The following is an 18,532-nucleotide window of genomic DNA, read 5'->3' on the forward strand; positions in this document are numbered from 1 at the left end:
CAATACCAATCCCCAGGGCCAAGACAGCCCGTCCAAATGTTGTCTGCCCGCCATCAGCACGCCAGCACAAACAAGCCTCAATGGGTGCGCATAATGACGCCTCGATGGGGTGATCGCTCTGCGGCCGGGCCCCGGGGCCAGCCAACCAGGAACCGTGCATTGGCCGATGCCGACCACGATCCTACCAGTGCCGCCCATCGCTTTATCCTCCGGTCTTCTCTCCCTCCGCACCCGAGCACTTGCACGTTGCGCAAGCTTTCAAACTGGTGTCATGGACAATCATCTGAGAATCCTCATTTAAGCTTTTGCTCGCCGGGACCTGGCCCGAACGCGACCAGCCACTCTGTGATGGTGGTGACATTCTCGAAGCCTTCGTCACTGCCTCTGGGCCTCCTCCACGCGCAGATTGTCCTTGTCCCCCCACCGCAAATGTGCAGCATGCACGAGCACATGCATACATAAAATGCCTGGGCGCAACGGCAAGATCTGGCCCCCAAAATGTGGCCAGACCGGACCGGGAAGCATTTAATCTTGATTTTAATCTTCGTTGGGTGCCACTGTCAAGACATGTGTGTGTGCATGTAGGCAGGTACTCAAGTACTCTTATCTCCGCGCCCGCCGTAATTATAAGCGCCCCCATCAATATCACTCGCTCGAGCAACACACCGACATGCACAACTCAATATGGATCCTTACCTTACACGTGTGTATTGCAACCAGGCAGCTGCCAGGTACTTGATGTACCTCCTACACCACAGACCTTACTAAGGCATGCATCATGCACAGCTGATGCCTGGGCAGAAAAAATTAGGTACTTCAAGGTATGATCGCGTTCATGGCCGGCAACAGGAATGCTCCCCCGAGGTTAGATGGGAGAGAAGACGCGTGCAGGGCGGCTTCCTTGCCATGAACGACAACAGAACCCTAACTTATAAACGCCCGGGATGTCGTGCCATGCGATCCGGCCGGCCTTTTGAGGTTGTTCCAGAGCCCCACGGACTACTCGTGTTTCGGGGTAAAAAGAAAGGATGGCAAAGTGAGACCCCCAGAAGGAATTGGATCCTAGGCCTTGCCTGCCACTGCGCAAACCACACTCGGTGCGACTCCAGTCTATGTCCAGACTTCAGACACAGTAGAACCGGTCGCACATGTGACACCAAGTCAACTTGCCGTGCTAACGCGCTTTGCATTTGTAGCCAGTGAGACATATATCGTGTAATCCGCAGACTACGCCTAGCCTAGCCTTCCTTGTGAGGAAGATGGGGGACACCGGGGCCAAGTCCGACCCCGGCACGTTCTACGTACCCAGGTAGGGCAACGGATGCTATAGAAAAGACCGAAGGAAAAACAAAAGCCAATTAGCCCTCCAGCGAGGCCTTCTGCCTGCCTCATCAGAGTTTATCCAGCGATACGAGGCTTGACAAGTCAGAGTCGCTGTCGTCAACCACGTCCCTCCCCGGCGCTATGGGCTCCTCCTTCTGGCCCAACGAGAGCAGCCTGCGCGGGTCTGAGTCGCCGCCGCCGTGCCTTGCCTTCCTATTGGCCTTGGGCCCGTGACCACCCAGCGATGGAAGACTAGACTCATCGGCATCACTGTCGTCGACTCGCTGGATCCTGAGGTCTACCTCATCATCGTCATCACTCGCGCTGTCCGTGCCAACACCGTTGTGACTGATTCCCGAGGCATCGTCCCCGTTCTTCTCGCTGCCAGACCCGGCCTGCTCCTGGGTGTAGGCCTGGGCAACCACGCGTGGCCGCTCGCCCTTCTCGTCGTTGAGCTTGACCCCGACGTCCCTGCTCTCGTGCATCACTGCTCGCGCCTCGCCGTCAGTCGCGAGCCCCATGTCCTCCTTGATCAACCTCGCGCCGAGCTCCGGCACCAGCACGGACTGCACGAAGCCCGTGTACCCGCGCGCAGAGATGAGCTTGTCGATGGGCGCCCTCGCGCGCAGAAGCGACGAGAAGGCGTCGATGATGCTCTCCGTCATGATGCTCATCCCCCTCAGGCCGTAATACCCCGGTACCGGGTACTCGTCCGTCGTGAAGAGGGTGCGGTTCTTGCCTGCCTTGATCTTGTCGCCGAGCTGCTTGCCAAAGTGCGACGAGGCGCCGTTGATGACAGATTCGAGGTGAGAGTGGTGCTCCGCGATGCGCGCCTCCAGGCCCTTCCAGTCAATCTTCGGGTATCCCTTGGTCTCCCACAGCTCCTCGGCGGCCCGCCTCTTGTGCTGATGGCAGAACTTGGCCTGCCGCGCGATGCTCATGCGCTGGCCCTTGGAAAACTCCTCGAGCAACTCCTTGTCGACTGGTTCATCGCACATGGGGCACGGTGCCTGGTCTGGGCCCAGGTTTGCGTTTCTGTCGTCCGTCGCTGTGTCCTCGTAGAGGGGCATGTCAATGCCTGCCCGGTCAATCGCTGAAGCAAAATCATTGTAGCCCTCAGGCATTCTGAATTCTGGCTGCTGTGATACTTCCTCGTCCGCAGAGAGCTCCTGGGGCTTGTGCTTCGCGGCCTTTTCAGGAAAGCGCCTGGTATCCTTCTTCCGTTGCTGTTTTGGATTTTGCTTCGACTTTTGTGGCTTTCCCAACCCCGTGTCTGGTCGAGGCGGGTCCGATAATACATCATCAGAGTCAGTATCGGAAAGGCTTGGGGGCCGTCCTTTTTTGGAAGCTGCCGACGCCTTCAGGGCTCTCGGCTTTCTAAATGGAGATGAAGCCTCGGATCCTGGGCTCAATATATTGAAGGTCCTTGTCACCTGTGGGCTCACAGATTCCGACATGCTCTTCACGCGTTCAAATTTTCGGTTTGGCGTTGATTCGCGGGAGATGCTGGTCTTTGCTGCCTTGGCTGCCTTCCTCCCATAACCTGGCTTCGCTCGCTTGACCTTCCCATCCACGAGAAACCCATCGCCCATGTGGCTGCCGAGAGACGATGGAACAGATGAATCGCTAGTCTTCGCCCTTTTCTTAGCAGACGACACACCATTCTCGTCCGCGTCCGGGTCTTCGGCAATCTCTTTAGCTCTTTTCCTGTCTGGACGCGCTGAGTGGCGCTTGGGGCCATCATTGTCCCGAGCATCAAGAGTTGTTCCGCCTCGAGGAGCTATACTGGGCTTTTGTGAGGCCGAATTTGGCTTGAAGTCAGACCTGCCGATGTCACCTCTCACTGGCTCGTCATCTGAAGAATCGTAACGAGGATCGGGATCCCCAAAGTCCGCCTCATCAGTCTTCTCTTCATCACTGTCAATTGGTGGTGCTGTGACATCTTCTGGTTCCTCCATTGCTTTGACGTCCATGTTTCGTTGCTTGCCATTGACACGTTTCAGCAGTGGCCTTATATTATTCCGTGACAACTGAACTGGGGGCATGATTACCTGATCCCACGATAGCCCAGCTATGTAAGACCAGCAGTCATGACCTGAATGGGTTCTGCAAGCTTTGTCGCGAAATCACAGGTGATTGGCCTGGGAACCACGAGTTCGAGGTTGGCCGCCTTGGGCAGTTGACATGGACTCGACGTTTCGCGGGTGAGCGCGTGCCCTGCTGCTAAAAATCCGATCTCAGGATGGGTCAAGGGGAAACAAAACAATAAATTCCGGGTTGCAAATATAGTGGTTCGCATCTGTTATCCTGCACATCTGTTCCCGTCCAACTCATGTCGCATCGGACCGTTCAGTGAGCGTTCGCAGGGTGCGCATACGTGCATTGAGACGCGTCCGTTCCCGTGTCGAGACTAGATTAGTCACAGCATCCCACGGTTCGGGCACGGTCCAGGTCTACTTGAGTACCCCGTACTCACGTTGCCTTCCGCAAGCAGCGCCTTCCTCGAGAATTAATTCATGGATGATGTTCTTGATAAGGCAATGCGGCACAAAAGGCACTGGCAAGAACGTTCCACCGCCGACCGAAGTCCTCTCTGACAGTTGCAGAGCTTGATCCGCACGTTCTTATTCTCGTTCTCTTCTGGCTCTTGTCGAACTATCACGGGTATCATCACTTCGAACACAATCAATCATCAATGAGCAGAACGACATCATCGTCATGACAACTTCGCCATCTTTGCCTCCAGGTCTTTCACCCATCCATCGACAGTCTTCATGTTGTTGCCCATGGACAACTCTCCCTCCTGCATCGCCGTCTCGATCTTCTCCAGGCCTTCTCTCCACTGCTTGATATCAGAAGCCATGTCTGCCTGCCTCTTTTCGATGCGTTCCAATGTCTCGCCGGCAGTGGCCGCATCGGCATGAATCTCTCTCAGTGACCTGAGCCGATCCAGCAATGGAGGCAGGAGGGGCGTCAGGCTCTCTATTGTCGGCAGTGTGCTGTAGAGGGCATTGATCTTGGTCGTCTGCTCCGAATCCTCCGAATCTGGGGTGCTAGGAGAGGATGAGCCAGTGCCGGTCGAGGCGAGCGCCTCTTTGGCCTGCTTGGCCTGCTTTCGGGACTTCTCAAGCTGCTCGGCCTCCTGCGTCAGCTGTCGCACCTTGCGACTAATGGTGTCCAATGAAGACGACGACGCCTCGGACAATGTCGAGACCTGCTTCTGTAGTTTCTCCAAGGTCGGCACAATTGCCCTGGGTAAGCCGCTCGAGTCCAGCTCCGGCAAGGCTGACGATCCGATGCCAATGGCTTTCTCTAAAAGCGCAAGACGTCCATCGAAGTCTGCAGCCTTGGCGAGAGCATGCGTCTGTTCGTAAGCCGGCGCGTATGTGACGGTGTAGGTGGCCGAATCTCCGCCCGCAGGCTCGCCCGCGATGGTGTCTTGCTTTGGCTCCCTGGCAGGTAATGGCCCGACTCTGACTGGCCGGAAACCAGGACCTTGTGCCAGATCCTCTGGGCGCCTCGAAATCTCATCCAGCACCTGGCTGAGAGATGCCAATTCTTCTTCCTGGTTAGCCTCTCCTTCAACAGGTTGGGCACCCGCTGCATCATTCTGTGACTTCTGCCGGCCATACTCCTCCTTAGCCTCCTCAATCTCGCGCTTCAGTCTCGCAAGTTTCCGAGCCAAGCTCTCGGCCTCATCTTCGTCGCTTAGATCACCCAGCTCCTCAGCGCCATCCTCCAGGATCCTGTGCCGGCGGCTGGAGGTCTTATAAGACTTTCGCTTTCCGTTGACGCGGTCTGAGAAGTCGACCTCCTTCGCGTCGACTTGGGAGGGCATGAAACGCGACCGGGCTTGATCTATTCGTAGTTTGGACCGGGAAATCCCCGGCCCGTCTGCCTCGTCATCGTCGAATTCGGTGTCTGAAGAGGACCGTAGCGTAGTCTGTAGCAGATTATCAGCCCGCGATCAGGTAGCTTGAGGGGCTTCAGTGATACTCACAGGCACTGTGGAGGTATCGTCTGTGAGCTCTGGCGTCTCGTAGATGTCTGGCGCAGAGTCCTGGTAGCTGCATTAGCTGGGGGTGTTCGCGGAGAGGCGGACCGAGGCCGGGCTCACAAGATCGGGCAACGCTGCGTATTTCCTATTTAGGGACATTTTGAGCCGTGTCAAGTGGCAATAGCCTCGTTGATTTGAAGGTCGGTAACGCGATTGCCGCTACAGCGACCTTGTTCGGATTTGTATGGCGGTGTTGGAAAGCTGGCCCGTCGCCGGTTTCGACCGCCCTGGTTGCACCTTGGGTGGAACGCGGCTTTGAGCAGGTGGGCAATCTAACGCGCCGTTGGCCATCCCTGGCCCGCTTGGTTGCAAGTGGGGGCCCACTAATAAAGCCCACCCACCTCTCCAGCTACAAAACTCGAAAATTTCCTCGCCGCCAACTTCGAAACCCTCTTCAGCAACCTTCGACGGCAGCAAAAAACAACAAAACGTGAGTCCACCTGACACTTCCTTTCCAACTGGTTACGTGATGATCATAATAAGCATGTATTACCTGACATTTTGTGATGTTCTCATTATCACCAAGATCTCTGAAAAGCCCAAACACCATTACTTCAACACCTCGCTTCTCCACTGCAAAAACTCATTGCTGACCAAGACCAATGCGTTCAGGTAGAGGCAGTCATGTCTGCAGCTCCAAAGCCCCCGAGCGGGCACTTCAACCTGCTCTACTTTGCAAGTGCCAGCACATTCACAGGAAAGCAGTATGAGGTGCTGCCCGCGCCTCTTCCCCTGCGGAAGCTGTTTGCGACGCTCGAGGAGCGATACACCGGCATCAAGCCCAAGGTGCTCGAGTCCTCTCTAGTGACCATCAACTTGAACTACGTCGACGTCCCTGAGGATAGCAATGAGGGTGGCGCCGACGAGATTATGATTCAAGAGGGTGACGAGGTCGCGATCATTCCTCCCGTCAGCTCCGGCTGAGACCTGGGACGGACCGTCTGATCATCAATCGTGTCTCCCTTGGCGCCTCATGGCCTTAGTAGGGGATCCTGTTCTCCGGCCACCTCGCCGCTGCTTCCAGGTTCAGGTTCAGGTTCCGCATGTGTCGTCCACGGAAATCGCTTAACCTTCCAGAACCTCCACCATCCTGGCTCCGCTTGCTTATGATGCCTGCGCAGCCGAAAGAAGGCCCGTGTGAGGAGCAAAATGATAATTAGGACGACCAGTGTCGAGGCGATTGAGACGATGGAGGTCAAGCTGGTGATGGTCGAGACCTGACACCCCAACGGCCGTGTTCGGAGCTCCCATCTCTCTGCCCAGTGCGGGCACACGTTCTCATCATAGGCTGGGGCGAGCGATTGGATGGTGTGATTGTTTGGCACACATGACCATGACTTCCAAGATTGATTTGTGTCAGCACCGGGCACGGCACAGAAGATCGGGTCAACCTACGAATGGGCACCAGCTACATCGATCCTCGTGCAAGCAGCCCCTACAGTCCTGATGTCTCCAGCAACGAAGCAAGTGCACGTCGCTGGGGTCTTTGGCGGCCATTACTATTAGTAAAGAACTAGGCAGTAGCTTAATAAACGCAATCAATTGACGCTCGTTATGACGGATCCGCTGGTGACTGATTCGCGATCAGGAGAGTGCGCTTTCCCTGTCATGGCAGTGCTAGTGATGGAGGGGAAGGATGACCTAATCCAGCTCAGACACCTTGCAACCTCCATGGTCACCTCACCTCCACGTTCTGTTGACCTCGCATAGCACAGCACACCATTGCTGTCCGCTTACAACAATGGCTCTCGTGACCATACGGAATCTCGATGGTCCGCGCCTTGTGTCTACGGACCTCGTATAAATGTTGCTCAGGAGTCGTTAAGTAATTCAGCCCAATACGGCTTTCACTATGACGTTAGACCACGCTACTTCGCTCTTCTACCCAGGCACTCTGACCCCGCCCCTGCTTGAATCGAATCGATTCAGGTTGCCGGCTGGGTGACAGTATAACGGCGTTCCTAGCATAATCCGTCTATGCTCTCGCGAATTGTCTCGATGCCCACCATTACATCGTCCAAGGTGTCTTCAGGCTGCAGGCACCGCAGATGTCCTTCTCCGTGCCGTCCTCCAAAACGGGGTTGAGGAGCACAAGGTAACTTGGGTGCGCCATCTCGACGCACCACGGCCTCGCATCGCCTGAACGCGGATGGCGATCTTCGGATTGGGCCAGTTGGGTGACCCGGGCTGTCAACTGATAATCGCAGTCCACACAGAGATTCTAGGTGCCTTAGTCCTGCGGTACTTAGCCATAGGAACAGTCTTGTGGCATGGACTTCAAGAACTCGGGGGTTCTGGCACAGGTTAGCATCGACCATCGGCTCGCTCTTTGAGGGTAACAGCCTACGGTGTCCCCGGCGAAAACCACGCCCGTCTTTCCTGCCGTTGAATTCAGCCAAACGCGAAGGCAGATGGCTTCTCTGGGCCAAGCAAGGGATACATATTCCCTTCTTGCTCTTCGACTCGCGAAATGAAGCAGGCTTTGGCCTCCCGCGATGGGACGCTCAGCCAAAAGTGTTTCCCGACTCAGACAGCACCAACCAGAATGCCGCCGCCGAACCTCCACCCTAACTCTGGCTCCAACTCACCCCTGAGACCAGGATAAAACTCATTGGACGCATCGACACTCCTCAGGTTAACCCTGAGGTGCTCCTGCGCAGTGTGAGTAAGATCGCTGCCGCCTCATATACCGACCAATCCTGATGAGAACCTACGTTCAGGTCCCTCTCAACTTGTTCCCGCTCTTCGTGCCTCAGATACCCAAAGTCCGCCAGCACCGCGGCGAACCTGTGGCTGAATCTCGCTGCCACTTTCGCGTCCATCCCACTGCCGACGGTCGCCGGTGCTCGATTCGAAGCTTTTGTTGTCTTCCGTTTCCGACCAGTCTCCTGCTCCACGAAGTTGTCTGGAACCCGGCTCGCATTGACACCACATATGTTCACAACAAAATTCCTTATAAGCTGAGCACCCTTCGGCGTGTGTGGGACCTCGGGGTGGAATTGGACGCCGTATATCGGGTGCGTATCGTGCGCGATGGCCGCGGGCTCAGAGGTCTCGGTCGTTGCTATTGCGTGAAAGCCTTCGGGGAGCTTGGCCAGTCTATCACCGTGAGACATCCATGCCTTCATGGGGCCTTCGATGCAGTGGAAGAGAGGGTCGAAGCGAGCGTTGGTGATCTGTGCCGTGACCTCTGCCAGGGCGTACTCTCCGGGGACCCCGGCCACGACGTTGGTACGGTCTAGTCGGTACGCGAGCTCGGAGAGGCCATAGCCTATTCCGAGTATGGGTATGCCGAGATGTAGGTAGGCTGGATCAAAATGTGGCGCACCGTCATCGTAGACGGAGTATGGACCTCCGCTGAGGATTAATCCAGCAGGCTTGAACCTGAGCTCGGCGAGTCGCGTGGTGCAAGGGAGTAGTTCGGAGTAGACGTTGAGCTCTCGGAGGCGACGGATAATGCTGGATGCAGTCTGATCAGCACGGTGACAGTCCGACCGTAATCGATTTCAGACTTAAATCGAGGAACTTCGGATCAGACTTACAGGTGGGTATGTTGACTGCTGCATTTTCGACTCGGGTTAGAGAATGGACATCAGCCGAGCGGGCTGTGCGGATGAAGTTTCTTACCCGAAATCCAAGACCAGAATAGTTGGGTAAACCTCTTGAGGCTCTGCAATAGTGTCCAATCTGGCCATTCTGATGGTGAGGGTTGTTCTATAGGGCTGGGGGTTATTTCAAGAGTATGTTTGACGGCACGTCGTCTTAGTTCGTACTATCTTGAATTTTCCATTCGCATCAAAACCACAGGTGCTCCGCTAAGGGTCCATTCCGATGCAGGGACATGGGTCGATGATAAGGATAGACTGGCAGGGGTACTGATGGTGTGGTGGATAGCCCCGGAGGCACCTAGGTACCTAGGTACCTAGTAAAACCTAGATTTATAATACTTATTAGAGTAAGTACCAAGGTATATTATTATAACACTAGATAATTCTAGTGAATATATATATTATATATTTCTCTCTTTTTTTCCTTTTTTTTATATATATTAAATATAAAATATTTTATATAATAATTTATTTTTAAAATATTAACTTTTATAATATTAAATTTATAAAAAACTACTAGTAGTTTTGATATAATAAGTGAAAGATAGGAGTATAGAAGGACTCACTCAATTAATGGATTAATTGTTGCTTGATTAACACCTGGACTAATGAAAGGTTTAGCATGTGCATGACTGGTGCTGACCACCTGCTCACCAACACACTTAGATAACATAATTAATTGATACCTGCAGGGCTCTTTCATGGCTTTGCATTGTGTATTGATTGTCCAGTTCTAGGTCATCAGGCTAGTCGCACCTTAGGATTCCTGAGGTTACAGTGGATTGGATCAATGTGGAGCCATCCCAGGCTGGTGTACTCCGTAGTGGTATTTATTTTGCGAACCAACAAGCACAAGGACCTCCTTGACCCCTTCTTTACCTTCCGAGCTGGCGCAACCTCCTAATTTGACAACACGATTGAAAAAATGGGTGACAATGCAGGCTCAATTCTCATAACCGGCGCCAACGGTGGGCTCGGTAGTGCTGTGGCCTCACAAATCGCGACAAACCCAAGCCTTCAAGGGTATTATGGCATTTACACAATTCGTGATGCCGCATCCACACCAGCGCTGGACGCCGCGCTTTCGGGAGGACAAGGCGGCACCTCAACCTCAGCACACAATTTCGAAAAAGTATCCCTTGACCTCTCCCGTCTCAATGACGTCCGTCAAGTTGCTACAGACATCAAAGCTCGAATTGAGTCCGGCCAGATCCCTCCAATCCGTGCTCTTGTGCTCAATGCTGGTGTTGAGGAGTTTACAACCCAGACTTGGACTGATGAGGGACTTGATAAAACTTTTGCGACCAATTATCTGGGCCACTGGCTCCTCACTATGATCCTTCTTGGAAGCATGGATCGCGAGAAAGGGCGTATCATCTGGATCACGAGCTGGTCACACAAGTATGTCAATCCAACGGTCGACTTGATGCTCAGATATATTGGCCCGCTGACAGTTGCACCATGCCAGCCCTCAGCACCAGCAGAACATAATGAATGGGGCTTATGAAGATGATAAATACAAACAATTCATCGTGGATGATCTTGAAGCGATTGCCAAAGGTACTTGGAGTGCAAATCAAGATGACTCAACAGGCTGGGCGGCGGGCTACCGCCGGTATGGTGCATCTAAGCTCTGTGGTGTCATGATGATGTAGGCTCTTCATTCTCCACGACATGTCATTGTAATCACGGTGGCTAACGAATTCGATCAAAGCCATGAGCTTCAGCGTCGCCTCGACCAAGACACCCGACTACACAACATCTCAGTCCTGGCCCTCGACCCTGGTGCAATGCCGACCGATATTGTGCGTCGGAGCCCCTCTTGGTTTGTGCGAGTTCTGATGTTCCAGGTTATCCTGCCCGTACTGGGGACGGTGACCACCCGCTTGTGGCCAAATGGGTCGTTCCGTACTTTGCAGAAGTCGGCCAGCGACGTGCTTAGTGCAGCCCTTGACTCTGGCCCACGTCCGCTCAGTGAGCACCCGAAGGGCCTGTTCCTCAACGGCTCAGAGCTGAGTGACTACAACAGCGAGGCCAAAGATCCCGTGAAGTGCGAGATTGTGTGGAAAGGCAGCTTGCACTACGCAAAGTTGGAGGACGGCCAGACGCTCCTTCAGAACTGGAAGTGAAACAGGGATCAACTAGCTCCCGGACTCGATACCTCGAGCAAGCAGACCATGCCAGATTCACCTCTCAATTTAAAGCCCAGGTTGTCCAGGCCATGAAGCCTGGCATCTTGATGGGAATAAATCCGGCATATTTTGCATTCTTTATGGCGCTACGCATTGAGCTCCGGGCTGGATGGTATAGCATTGTTTTTCTGGAAATGAATCAACTACATGTGTCTAGTACATAATTAGATCTATTAAGTTTGAATGAATGCTTCCGCTTCTCGATCCATACTGTGATTCAGTTGAATTTGTTTCTACCTTCATGTCTGCCCACATGAATTTGAGTCACCAAGCACTGCCTTCCCAGTCTTAATCAATGGGTATTAGCCGTGCTCCTCACACGGTGAGTGAGGGCAGCCATACGCATGCACGGCAAATCTCGATGGACCACACGAGAGAACCCCTCGATTCTGCGAACCTGTATGTAGAACAAGATAATGGGCTCTTTGTGAGATGTTGGTGCCTGTGCCGCATGACCGGAAATGCCTCTAGTAATAAATGCATTCCCCGAAACCGCCTAGCACTTGAGAAGACTGTGGGTCGGTCACGCCACTCGCACTCGCTCACCCATCCGTACGGCGGTCCTCAGAGGCCGTGATTTTGATGCCTAGGATCGGCCTCATTTGATTCAGCAGTCTGTCACGAGTGATCACTTTGGCGATTGGGGCCAGTGTCTTCAGTCAACAATACACCAAGGCTCGCTGCTCAGTGAGAGGCAATTCGTCCGGAATCTCCGGATCGCAGTGCGAATGGCTGCGACTGTATAAACCCAGAAGCTCACGGAAATACTGTGCAGCAGCGACTAGCATCATGGGACAGACAAGCTGTGTTACCACCTACAGTGCCTCAAATCGTGGTGAAGGAATCGCGGCCCCACCGACATCGACCGCGACGATGTAACCAACAGGCGCACATTTCCTTCATAGTGATTTTAATCTGCCTAGCGTCAACTGGTATTATTCAAAGGTGGAAACCGTCGATTGTCGGCCTTCCTTGCCCGATTCATCTACAGTTCTGCCACCAACTTTGGGGACTGTGTCGTTCCAAAATGCTTGGGTAGTAATACTGTGCACACTAGTCACCAACGCTCAAAAGCGAGGACGTAATAGTAGTGCGGGTCCCGGTTCAACAATGCCTTCGCTCGGAACCAGTCAAATCTACTCTTTCCAACCAACAGTCAAGAACAGTCCATGTTCTCGCCCGTCGGATGAAACGTCCGAGCGGAAACGATAGAAGGATGGAAATCCTGGCCTGCGTACTGGTATGCCCAACCATGATATCCACTATACAGGCACAAGATCCAACACCGAGGTGCAAGCGAAGGACAATTGCAACCTAGATTACAGTTGGCGCCTAATGAGATCCCTGCTCCAAAGCCGTCAGCTGTCCCCCCCGACTCATGAGTTTGTCAAATTGGTCCATCATGTGTGCTCTTTCAATGAGAATGTATAGAGGATATAGTATGTCTGTGGGCACGTGGCCTCAGCCTCATGCCGCACACATATATCAGGAGGAAAGGTACTACTAACTAACTTGATACACTTACAAGGAAATTTTCAGAATGCGCAGGTGCTTGTGTGCTGTAGTATCGCACTTCTTGGTTATAGAGCGCAATACACAGTATTCATGTGTCACTCAAGAATGAAGGACCAGGTGCTTAAGGGTGTGTATTCCGGCTAACTACTTCTCTCGAATTAAACGATATAAAACAATGCAACCGAACTTCTCCAACTCATCCAGCTCAAGTGCTTGCCTTCCAATCCTGTTTGATGAAATCGGCACATCTTTCCGCAATCATCATTACTGGAATCATCGTGTGGCTGGTGGGAACGCGAGGAAATACGCTTGCATCAGCGATCCTCAGGTTCTTGAAGCCGTGAACTCGAAGCTTTTGGTTCACGACGCCCGAACTCTCATCGTTTGACATGGGACATGTGCATACAGGATGCAAACTGGTATGGCTGACCCTCTTGACGTAATCATCAATCTCACCATCCGTGACGGTTTTCCATGTCTTACCGTCGTTTGAATTCTCGCTTGTGGGTGGGCTTGTAGTCTTTGTTGTGGTTCCAGTGGGCTTCGGTGCACTCCATTCATCACCGGTTTCCTCCCACTCTCGCAACAAGTCCGGTCTGTTGCCGGGAGCGAATGCGAATGGGGCAGGATATGGGTAGCCCGAGGCCTGGAATTCAGCTGCCACACGCATGGTAAACCGTACGGCAAGCCTTGCAGCTGCGAGATCTCGCTCATCGGTGAACATGGGGTACACAATGCGGGGGTTGTCGAGCGCATTTTTGCTTTTCTGGCCTTGATGTCAGCTCGATCCGATCTGAGGATACTTCAAGGTGAAAGGCTTTACTGACCAAGGTGATTGAGCCTGTTGCATAAGGCTGGATTATAGTTGGATGCAAATTGAACAATGCATGGCCTGGAACGTGACGCTCTAAACCATTGATTGGCATCACCATGATTTCAACATCCGGTCTGTTAGCTGGATGAGACGAGTCCAGGTTATCCGTGCCGTCCTCCTGGCGTGTCTTGACAGACATTGTCTCGGGATTAATGGCTCCAGTGCGGAGGTAGGCAGCCGAGGCCATTGCAGTTCGAGCAAAGAGACCTTTGCCGACAAACAACCAGAGCAGCATGTGCCACAGACCCCAAATCGATTCCAGTACATGGAATGTCTCCTTTTTTGGCAGCTCCAGCATGATTGGGAAGCTGTAGTGGTCAGAGAACATCGTGCCAACGGCCGGCAGCTCCTTGATGAGAGGAATGTCGAGACTGTCATTGGTCTCCGACGCCAGTGTTGTCGGCCCAATTCCACTGAGCAGAAGAATTTGGGGTGTGCAAATGGCACCAGAGCACAGGATAACCTCTCTTCGCGCCTTGACTGAGAACTTGTCCGTTTGATTGCCTTGAGACGACTGGATGTGGACACCGTTGACGAGTCCCGCAGGACCGTCAATGTCCAATCGTGAGACAACAACCCCCGTGCCTGTTGTTCGATTAGAGCTGCCCAACACATTGTGGTTTAGGCCAAACTTCAAACTTACAGATTGTGAGGCGGCCAGATCTCTCTTTGGCGAGCTTTTTGCCAAGAAACGCCTGCAGGGCAGAGATCCTTCTACCGTGCTTGTCGATGGCAGCCTCGAGGTTGAACAGCCCCATTGCAGGAGCGTCCGGGCCATTGCAGTCTCCTCCCAGAGGCAGGCCAAGCTTTTGGAAAGACTTCTCAATGCTGCGTCGAGAGTGGTCAGTCCCGAGGTCATGAAGCTGTCGTGAAGACATTCCTGTCCAGTGGGTGAACTTACTATGGGACCCATTTGAATGGCATCTTGGCGGCACGTCCTTCGACGGGGCCTGTCAGGGAAAATGTTGTTAGCTTTATTATGGAGACAAGAAAACAAATCAATCTTGAACCGTCTTACCATCGTGACCCCGTGCCTTAGACTCTGGATGATCGACCGCATTTTCGATCTTGCGGAAGTAAGGCTCAACCTGCTCCCACCCCCAGTCTGACAGCCCCAATTCGTTCGACCACGCAACATAGTCAGCTCGGCAACCTCTTGTCATGAGCATGGCATTGATACGTGTCGCACCACCAATACCCTCCGACGTCCAGATCCTTGTTCTGCGCCCATTTGCTTCGGGGATGGGCTCAGACCAACGAGTACTCTGCACTTGCAAGGGGTCACCGAGGAACATATTCTGGCTAAGCAGCGGCATCCGCGAGACAAGATTATCTTTCACGTGGCCCTTTTCGAGCACGAGAACACTAACATCAGTGTCCTCAGACAACCGTGCCGCCAGAACACATCCGGCTGTCCCGCCTAAACACATTCAAAAATCTCGATCAGCACATACATCAACCGCTGCGTTCGCAATGTAGCAATGCACACTAACCTCCGACAATTATGTAATCATAAGTTTTCCCGTCAACCTGGGATGGGGTGCTTGTAGGATAGGATGACGACCACATCATGTTAACCTATACAGAATCTCTTCAGTGTTTGTTCCCAAGTCCTTCGTGGCACATGGTCCGTAGAACAGGTAGGCATCAGTGTGGACTCACGTTTGGACTTAAACGATGGGGGAAAAGGAAATTATGCTCTGACAACAGCTAGAACAAGTTCTCGCAGGAGAGATGGATGGAAGACTGCACACTCGGGCACAGTTGGGAAGTACTATTGATAGGTGAAGAAGGAGGAGGATGGGGGCCAGGCTGACCCCGGAAAACTGGACGTTGAGGAAAATCAAGCGACTGCCCAGGGACTAATGCTGAATGAGACTGTTGGTTGCTGAACCCACTAGAACGACCAATCATGGCTAGTCTACAACTTGCGGGATTCACTCGGTGACATGGGGCCATCTGGCCATTGAGCCGCACTAATAATGGGTTGCGTTATTAGCGCCGAAGCACCGAGGGTGTAAGCGCGTACGCACAGTGTTGCATTGAATGCTTGTACACATAACAATCCATGTGCATGCAAATAATTGCACGGCCTAGCTCAATCGGGCTCCACTTTCGTAATTAGATATCACGCCGTTCAACGTTGCGTCCAGCATGGTGGAGGTGTGAGTGGTTACAGAACATCAAAAGCATTTTACAAATGTATCATGTACTTGTCGGGCGAGTATCACAAACTATGTCCACCTGCAAGATAGTGAGAATGGTAACTTCAACTCGACTTGACCTGCTTGTTCCTGTCACACAAATACCACGGCGCATTGCTACGGCACCCACTTTAGATCACATGGCTAATTGGTCAGCATGATGAGATTTATGTTCACGGTGCCTCATTTACTCTTTTCGGAAAGATCCAACCTGTTGGAGACTGAGCCTCGAAATGTGTCTGGGCGCTCGGGATCTCAGCAAGGCTCCAGTGCGGAAAAAAGGAGGAAAGAGGAGCCAAAGATTCTCCAGGGACTGGGTAATGTCCAGTTCTGTAGAGCGGCTGCTTTTCCTCTTGTTCTCCGCTTTCATTTAATTTATAAAACAGTCTGGCCTCCACGCGTTGAAGGCCGTGCCTCATCGAACAAAGAGGTATCACTAATCGTCTCCTACTGTTGAATCGAATAGACCAACATTAAAGGAAGATGGCTTTCAATACTCTCATCCTGTCTGCGGGTGTACTTATCTTTGTTTACGTGGGCCTGTTTATACTGCAGGAATGGACACAATCCAAGGAGGAGCCTCATATGGCCGAAGCTGCTGTTCCATTTTTCGGATCGATCCTGCAGATGATGACGCAGAAGACAGCGTTCTATCTACAGATGAAGTAAGTCCACGGTTGTCTTCCTTGTTTCATTTCCCTGCCTTTAATCATCAATGATAATATGACCTTACAAACGTCACTGGAATCTTCATTTGTTAATGTGATTGTTGCAGAGCCAAGTATCGGTTTCCTATCTACACTTTACGCATGCCCTGGGCGAGGATCTATGTCGTCAATGATGCATCTCTCATTTCCGCTGCCCAGAGGCAATTCCGTGCTCTCAATTTCCCAGTTATCATGGGCAAGGCCATAGGAAAAATCGCAGGCACAAGCCCGGCGACCAACGAGATCATGAACCGTGACTTGGCAACTGACAACGGCTTTCTTGTCGGGTTCAACAAAGCAATTCATTACACTGTCTCCGCTGGCCCAGAACTCGACAGACTGAATCGAGATGCTATACATTCATTTGCAACATCGATCGACAGGTTTAGCGCAGGCGGCCCGCGCAGCGTTTCCCTCTTCTCTTGGGTTCGGTCTGAGGTTCTCCTCGGCACGACAGACGCAGTGTACGGACCCTTCAACCCATTCCGAGACCCAAAAATTGAAAGTGATTGGTAGTAAGTGCTTTTATTATCTGCCCAATGTTTAATTCGGCATGCTGATTGATGCAGCACCTTTGAGCCTGGGGTGACGACTCTGGCCTTGAAGTTCATTCCGAACTTCTTGAATGGCAGGACTATCCAGGCAAGGGAGCGAATAGTCGAGGCCTTTCTTGTATATTTCCGAGGCGGAAAACACGAGTCAGCGTCTGGATTGGTCAAGGCTCGCTACGATTATATCGTGAAAAAGCATGAGATCCATGATCTCGTAGACGTTGCGAGGTTGGAAGTGGCCGGGGCGTTTGGCACCATATCAAACAGCTCCCCTGCCGCATTCTGGTTGCTGTACCACCTGTTCGCCAATCCGCATATCCTCGAAGACTGCAGACGCGAGCTTTCTACCCTTGTGGAGGAGCGGGATGGCACATGCTATCTCGATGCGAACGGAATTCCAAAAGAATGCCCTACCATTCTATCCTCATTCAATGAGGTTCTTCGTTACCACGGTGTTCAGGTCTCCTTGCGCAAGGTCGTTGAGGACCACGCATTGGAAGACAAATACCTCCTGAAGAGAGGGAGTGCCCTCATGATGCCCGCCACCGTACAACATTTCGACCATGAAATATGGGGCCCAAACTCGAGAGAGTTTGACCACAAGCGTTTCATGCCGCTTGGAAATGACGGATATAGGAAAGGGGCCCAGCGGGCAGCATTCCGGGGCTTCGGCGGAGGACATCACCTTTGTCCAGGACGACACTTTGCAACAACAGAGATAGTGGCTTTCGCTGCCTTGATTGTTCTTCGCTTCGATATGGAGCCAGTAACAGGGACATGGACTAAGCTGAAAACGGACAAATTGAGCTCTAAGGGCTCAGCAGTCACGTTGCCGGACAACGATTTGGAGGTGATGGTAAAACCAAGGGATACAAATATTTAGGTCATATCTAGAAATTCAATATAATTAATATATTGAACTAAGTTCACTATATAATTCTATTAGGAATATTACTTTAAGTACTTTTAATTTATATATAACTTAATATATAAATTATAAGTTAAATAAAATAAATATATTACTTTTAAATTAATATAATTAATATAATTAATATAATTAATTATTAAAATATATATAAATTATAAATATATATATATAAGTAATTAAAAGTTTTATTAATTATTTATTTATTTAATTATTTAATATAATATATTTATTTATATTTTTAAAATTTAAACTTTTTTATAATTTTTAAACTTTTCTTTATATAAAATAATATTATTTTAATTTAAATTAATATATTAAAATAATTATTTTATTTTAAATTTCTTTTATAATATAAATTTTTAAATATTTATAAATTTAAATATATAAAATATATTTTATATTTAATTTTAAAACTTTAAAAATATATTTTTAAATATAAAAAATAAAAATATTAATAATAATATAATTTCTATATATTATTAAAAATAATTAAAATTAATTAATTAAATAAATTATTATAATTTTTAAATTAAATAAAAAATATATATTTAATAATTATATTTTTATTATAAT

General features: G+C 51.0%; 7 protein-coding genes across 7 annotated transcripts; 3 read left to right on the forward strand and 4 right to left on the reverse strand.

Annotated features, from left to right (window-relative positions):
• Positions 1-1,391: 1,391 nt before the first annotated feature.
• KVR01_005644 (uncharacterized protein) lies at positions 1,392-3,296 on the reverse strand (the record flags this gene model as incomplete). Its single annotated transcript, XM_044788660.1, has 1 exon — positions 1,392-3,296. One exon carries the CDS (start codon positions 3,294-3,296, stop codon positions 1,392-1,394), a length of 1,905 nt encoding a protein of 634 aa, XP_044646089.1.
• Positions 3,297-3,923: 627 nt separating this feature from the next.
• On the reverse strand, positions 3,924-5,640 carry KVR01_005659 (uncharacterized protein). The gene is made up of 3 exons (XM_044790463.1): positions 5,441-5,640; positions 5,324-5,383; positions 3,924-5,266 (listed from the first exon to the last, which is right to left on the reverse strand). Exons 1-3 carry the CDS (start codon positions 5,477-5,479, stop codon positions 4,040-4,042), a joined length of 1,326 nt encoding a protein of 441 aa, XP_044646104.1. The 5' UTR covers positions 5,480-5,640; the 3' UTR covers positions 3,924-4,039.
• A 101-nt stretch (positions 5,641-5,741) lies between these two features.
• On the forward strand, positions 5,742-9,182 carry KVR01_005373 (uncharacterized protein). Its single transcript, XM_044790042.1, has 3 exons — positions 5,742-5,810; positions 5,993-8,041; positions 8,101-9,182. The coding sequence occupies exon 2, from the start codon at positions 6,005-6,007 to the stop codon at positions 6,302-6,304; it is 300 nt and encodes a 99-aa protein (XP_044645818.1). The 5' UTR covers positions 5,742-5,810; positions 5,993-6,004; the 3' UTR covers positions 6,305-8,041; positions 8,101-9,182.
• KVR01_005544 (uncharacterized protein) lies at positions 6,905-9,182 on the reverse strand. The gene is made up of 4 exons (XM_044787896.1): positions 9,008-9,182; positions 8,923-8,940; positions 7,728-8,839; positions 6,905-7,674 (listed from the first exon to the last, which is right to left on the reverse strand). The coding sequence occupies exons 1-3, from the start codon at positions 9,073-9,075 to the stop codon at positions 8,011-8,013; spliced, it is 915 nt and encodes a 304-aa protein (XP_044645989.1). The 5' UTR covers positions 9,076-9,182; the 3' UTR covers positions 6,905-7,674; positions 7,728-8,010.
• A 689-nt stretch (positions 9,183-9,871) lies between these two features.
• On the forward strand, positions 9,872-11,364 carry KVR01_005377 (uncharacterized protein). Its single transcript, XM_044789892.1, has 3 exons — positions 9,872-10,389; positions 10,457-10,639; positions 10,703-11,364. The coding sequence occupies exons 1-3, from the start codon at positions 9,914-9,916 to the stop codon at positions 11,115-11,117; spliced, it is 1,074 nt and encodes a 357-aa protein (XP_044645822.1). The 5' UTR covers positions 9,872-9,913; the 3' UTR covers positions 11,118-11,364.
• Positions 11,365-12,814: 1,450 nt separating this feature from the next.
• KVR01_005394 (uncharacterized protein) lies at positions 12,815-15,467 on the reverse strand. Its single transcript, XM_044784968.1, has 7 exons — positions 15,232-15,467; positions 15,063-15,147; positions 14,588-14,989; positions 14,471-14,519; positions 14,213-14,397; positions 13,523-14,154; positions 12,815-13,461 (listed from the first exon to the last, which is right to left on the reverse strand). The coding sequence occupies exons 2-7, from the start codon at positions 15,139-15,141 to the stop codon at positions 12,901-12,903; spliced, it is 1,908 nt and encodes a 635-aa protein (XP_044645839.1). The 5' UTR covers positions 15,142-15,147; positions 15,232-15,467; the 3' UTR covers positions 12,815-12,900.
• Positions 15,468-16,256: 789 nt separating this feature from the next.
• Positions 16,257-17,914, forward strand: KVR01_005019 (uncharacterized protein; the record flags this gene model as incomplete). The annotated part of the gene is made up of 3 exons (XM_044793781.1): positions 16,257-16,438; positions 16,549-16,995; positions 17,050-17,914. The coding sequence occupies 3 exons, from the start codon at positions 16,257-16,259 to the stop codon at positions 17,912-17,914; spliced, it is 1,494 nt and encodes a 497-aa protein (XP_044645464.1).
• Between the last annotated feature and the right edge of the window lie 618 nt (positions 17,915-18,532).

Source organism: Diaporthe batatas (assembly GCF_019321695.1).
Source record: "Diaporthe batatas strain CRI 302-4 chromosome Unknown Contig00005, whole genome shotgun sequence".
Classification (NCBI taxonomy): domain Eukaryota; kingdom Fungi; phylum Ascomycota; class Sordariomycetes; order Diaporthales; family Diaporthaceae; genus Diaporthe; species Diaporthe batatas.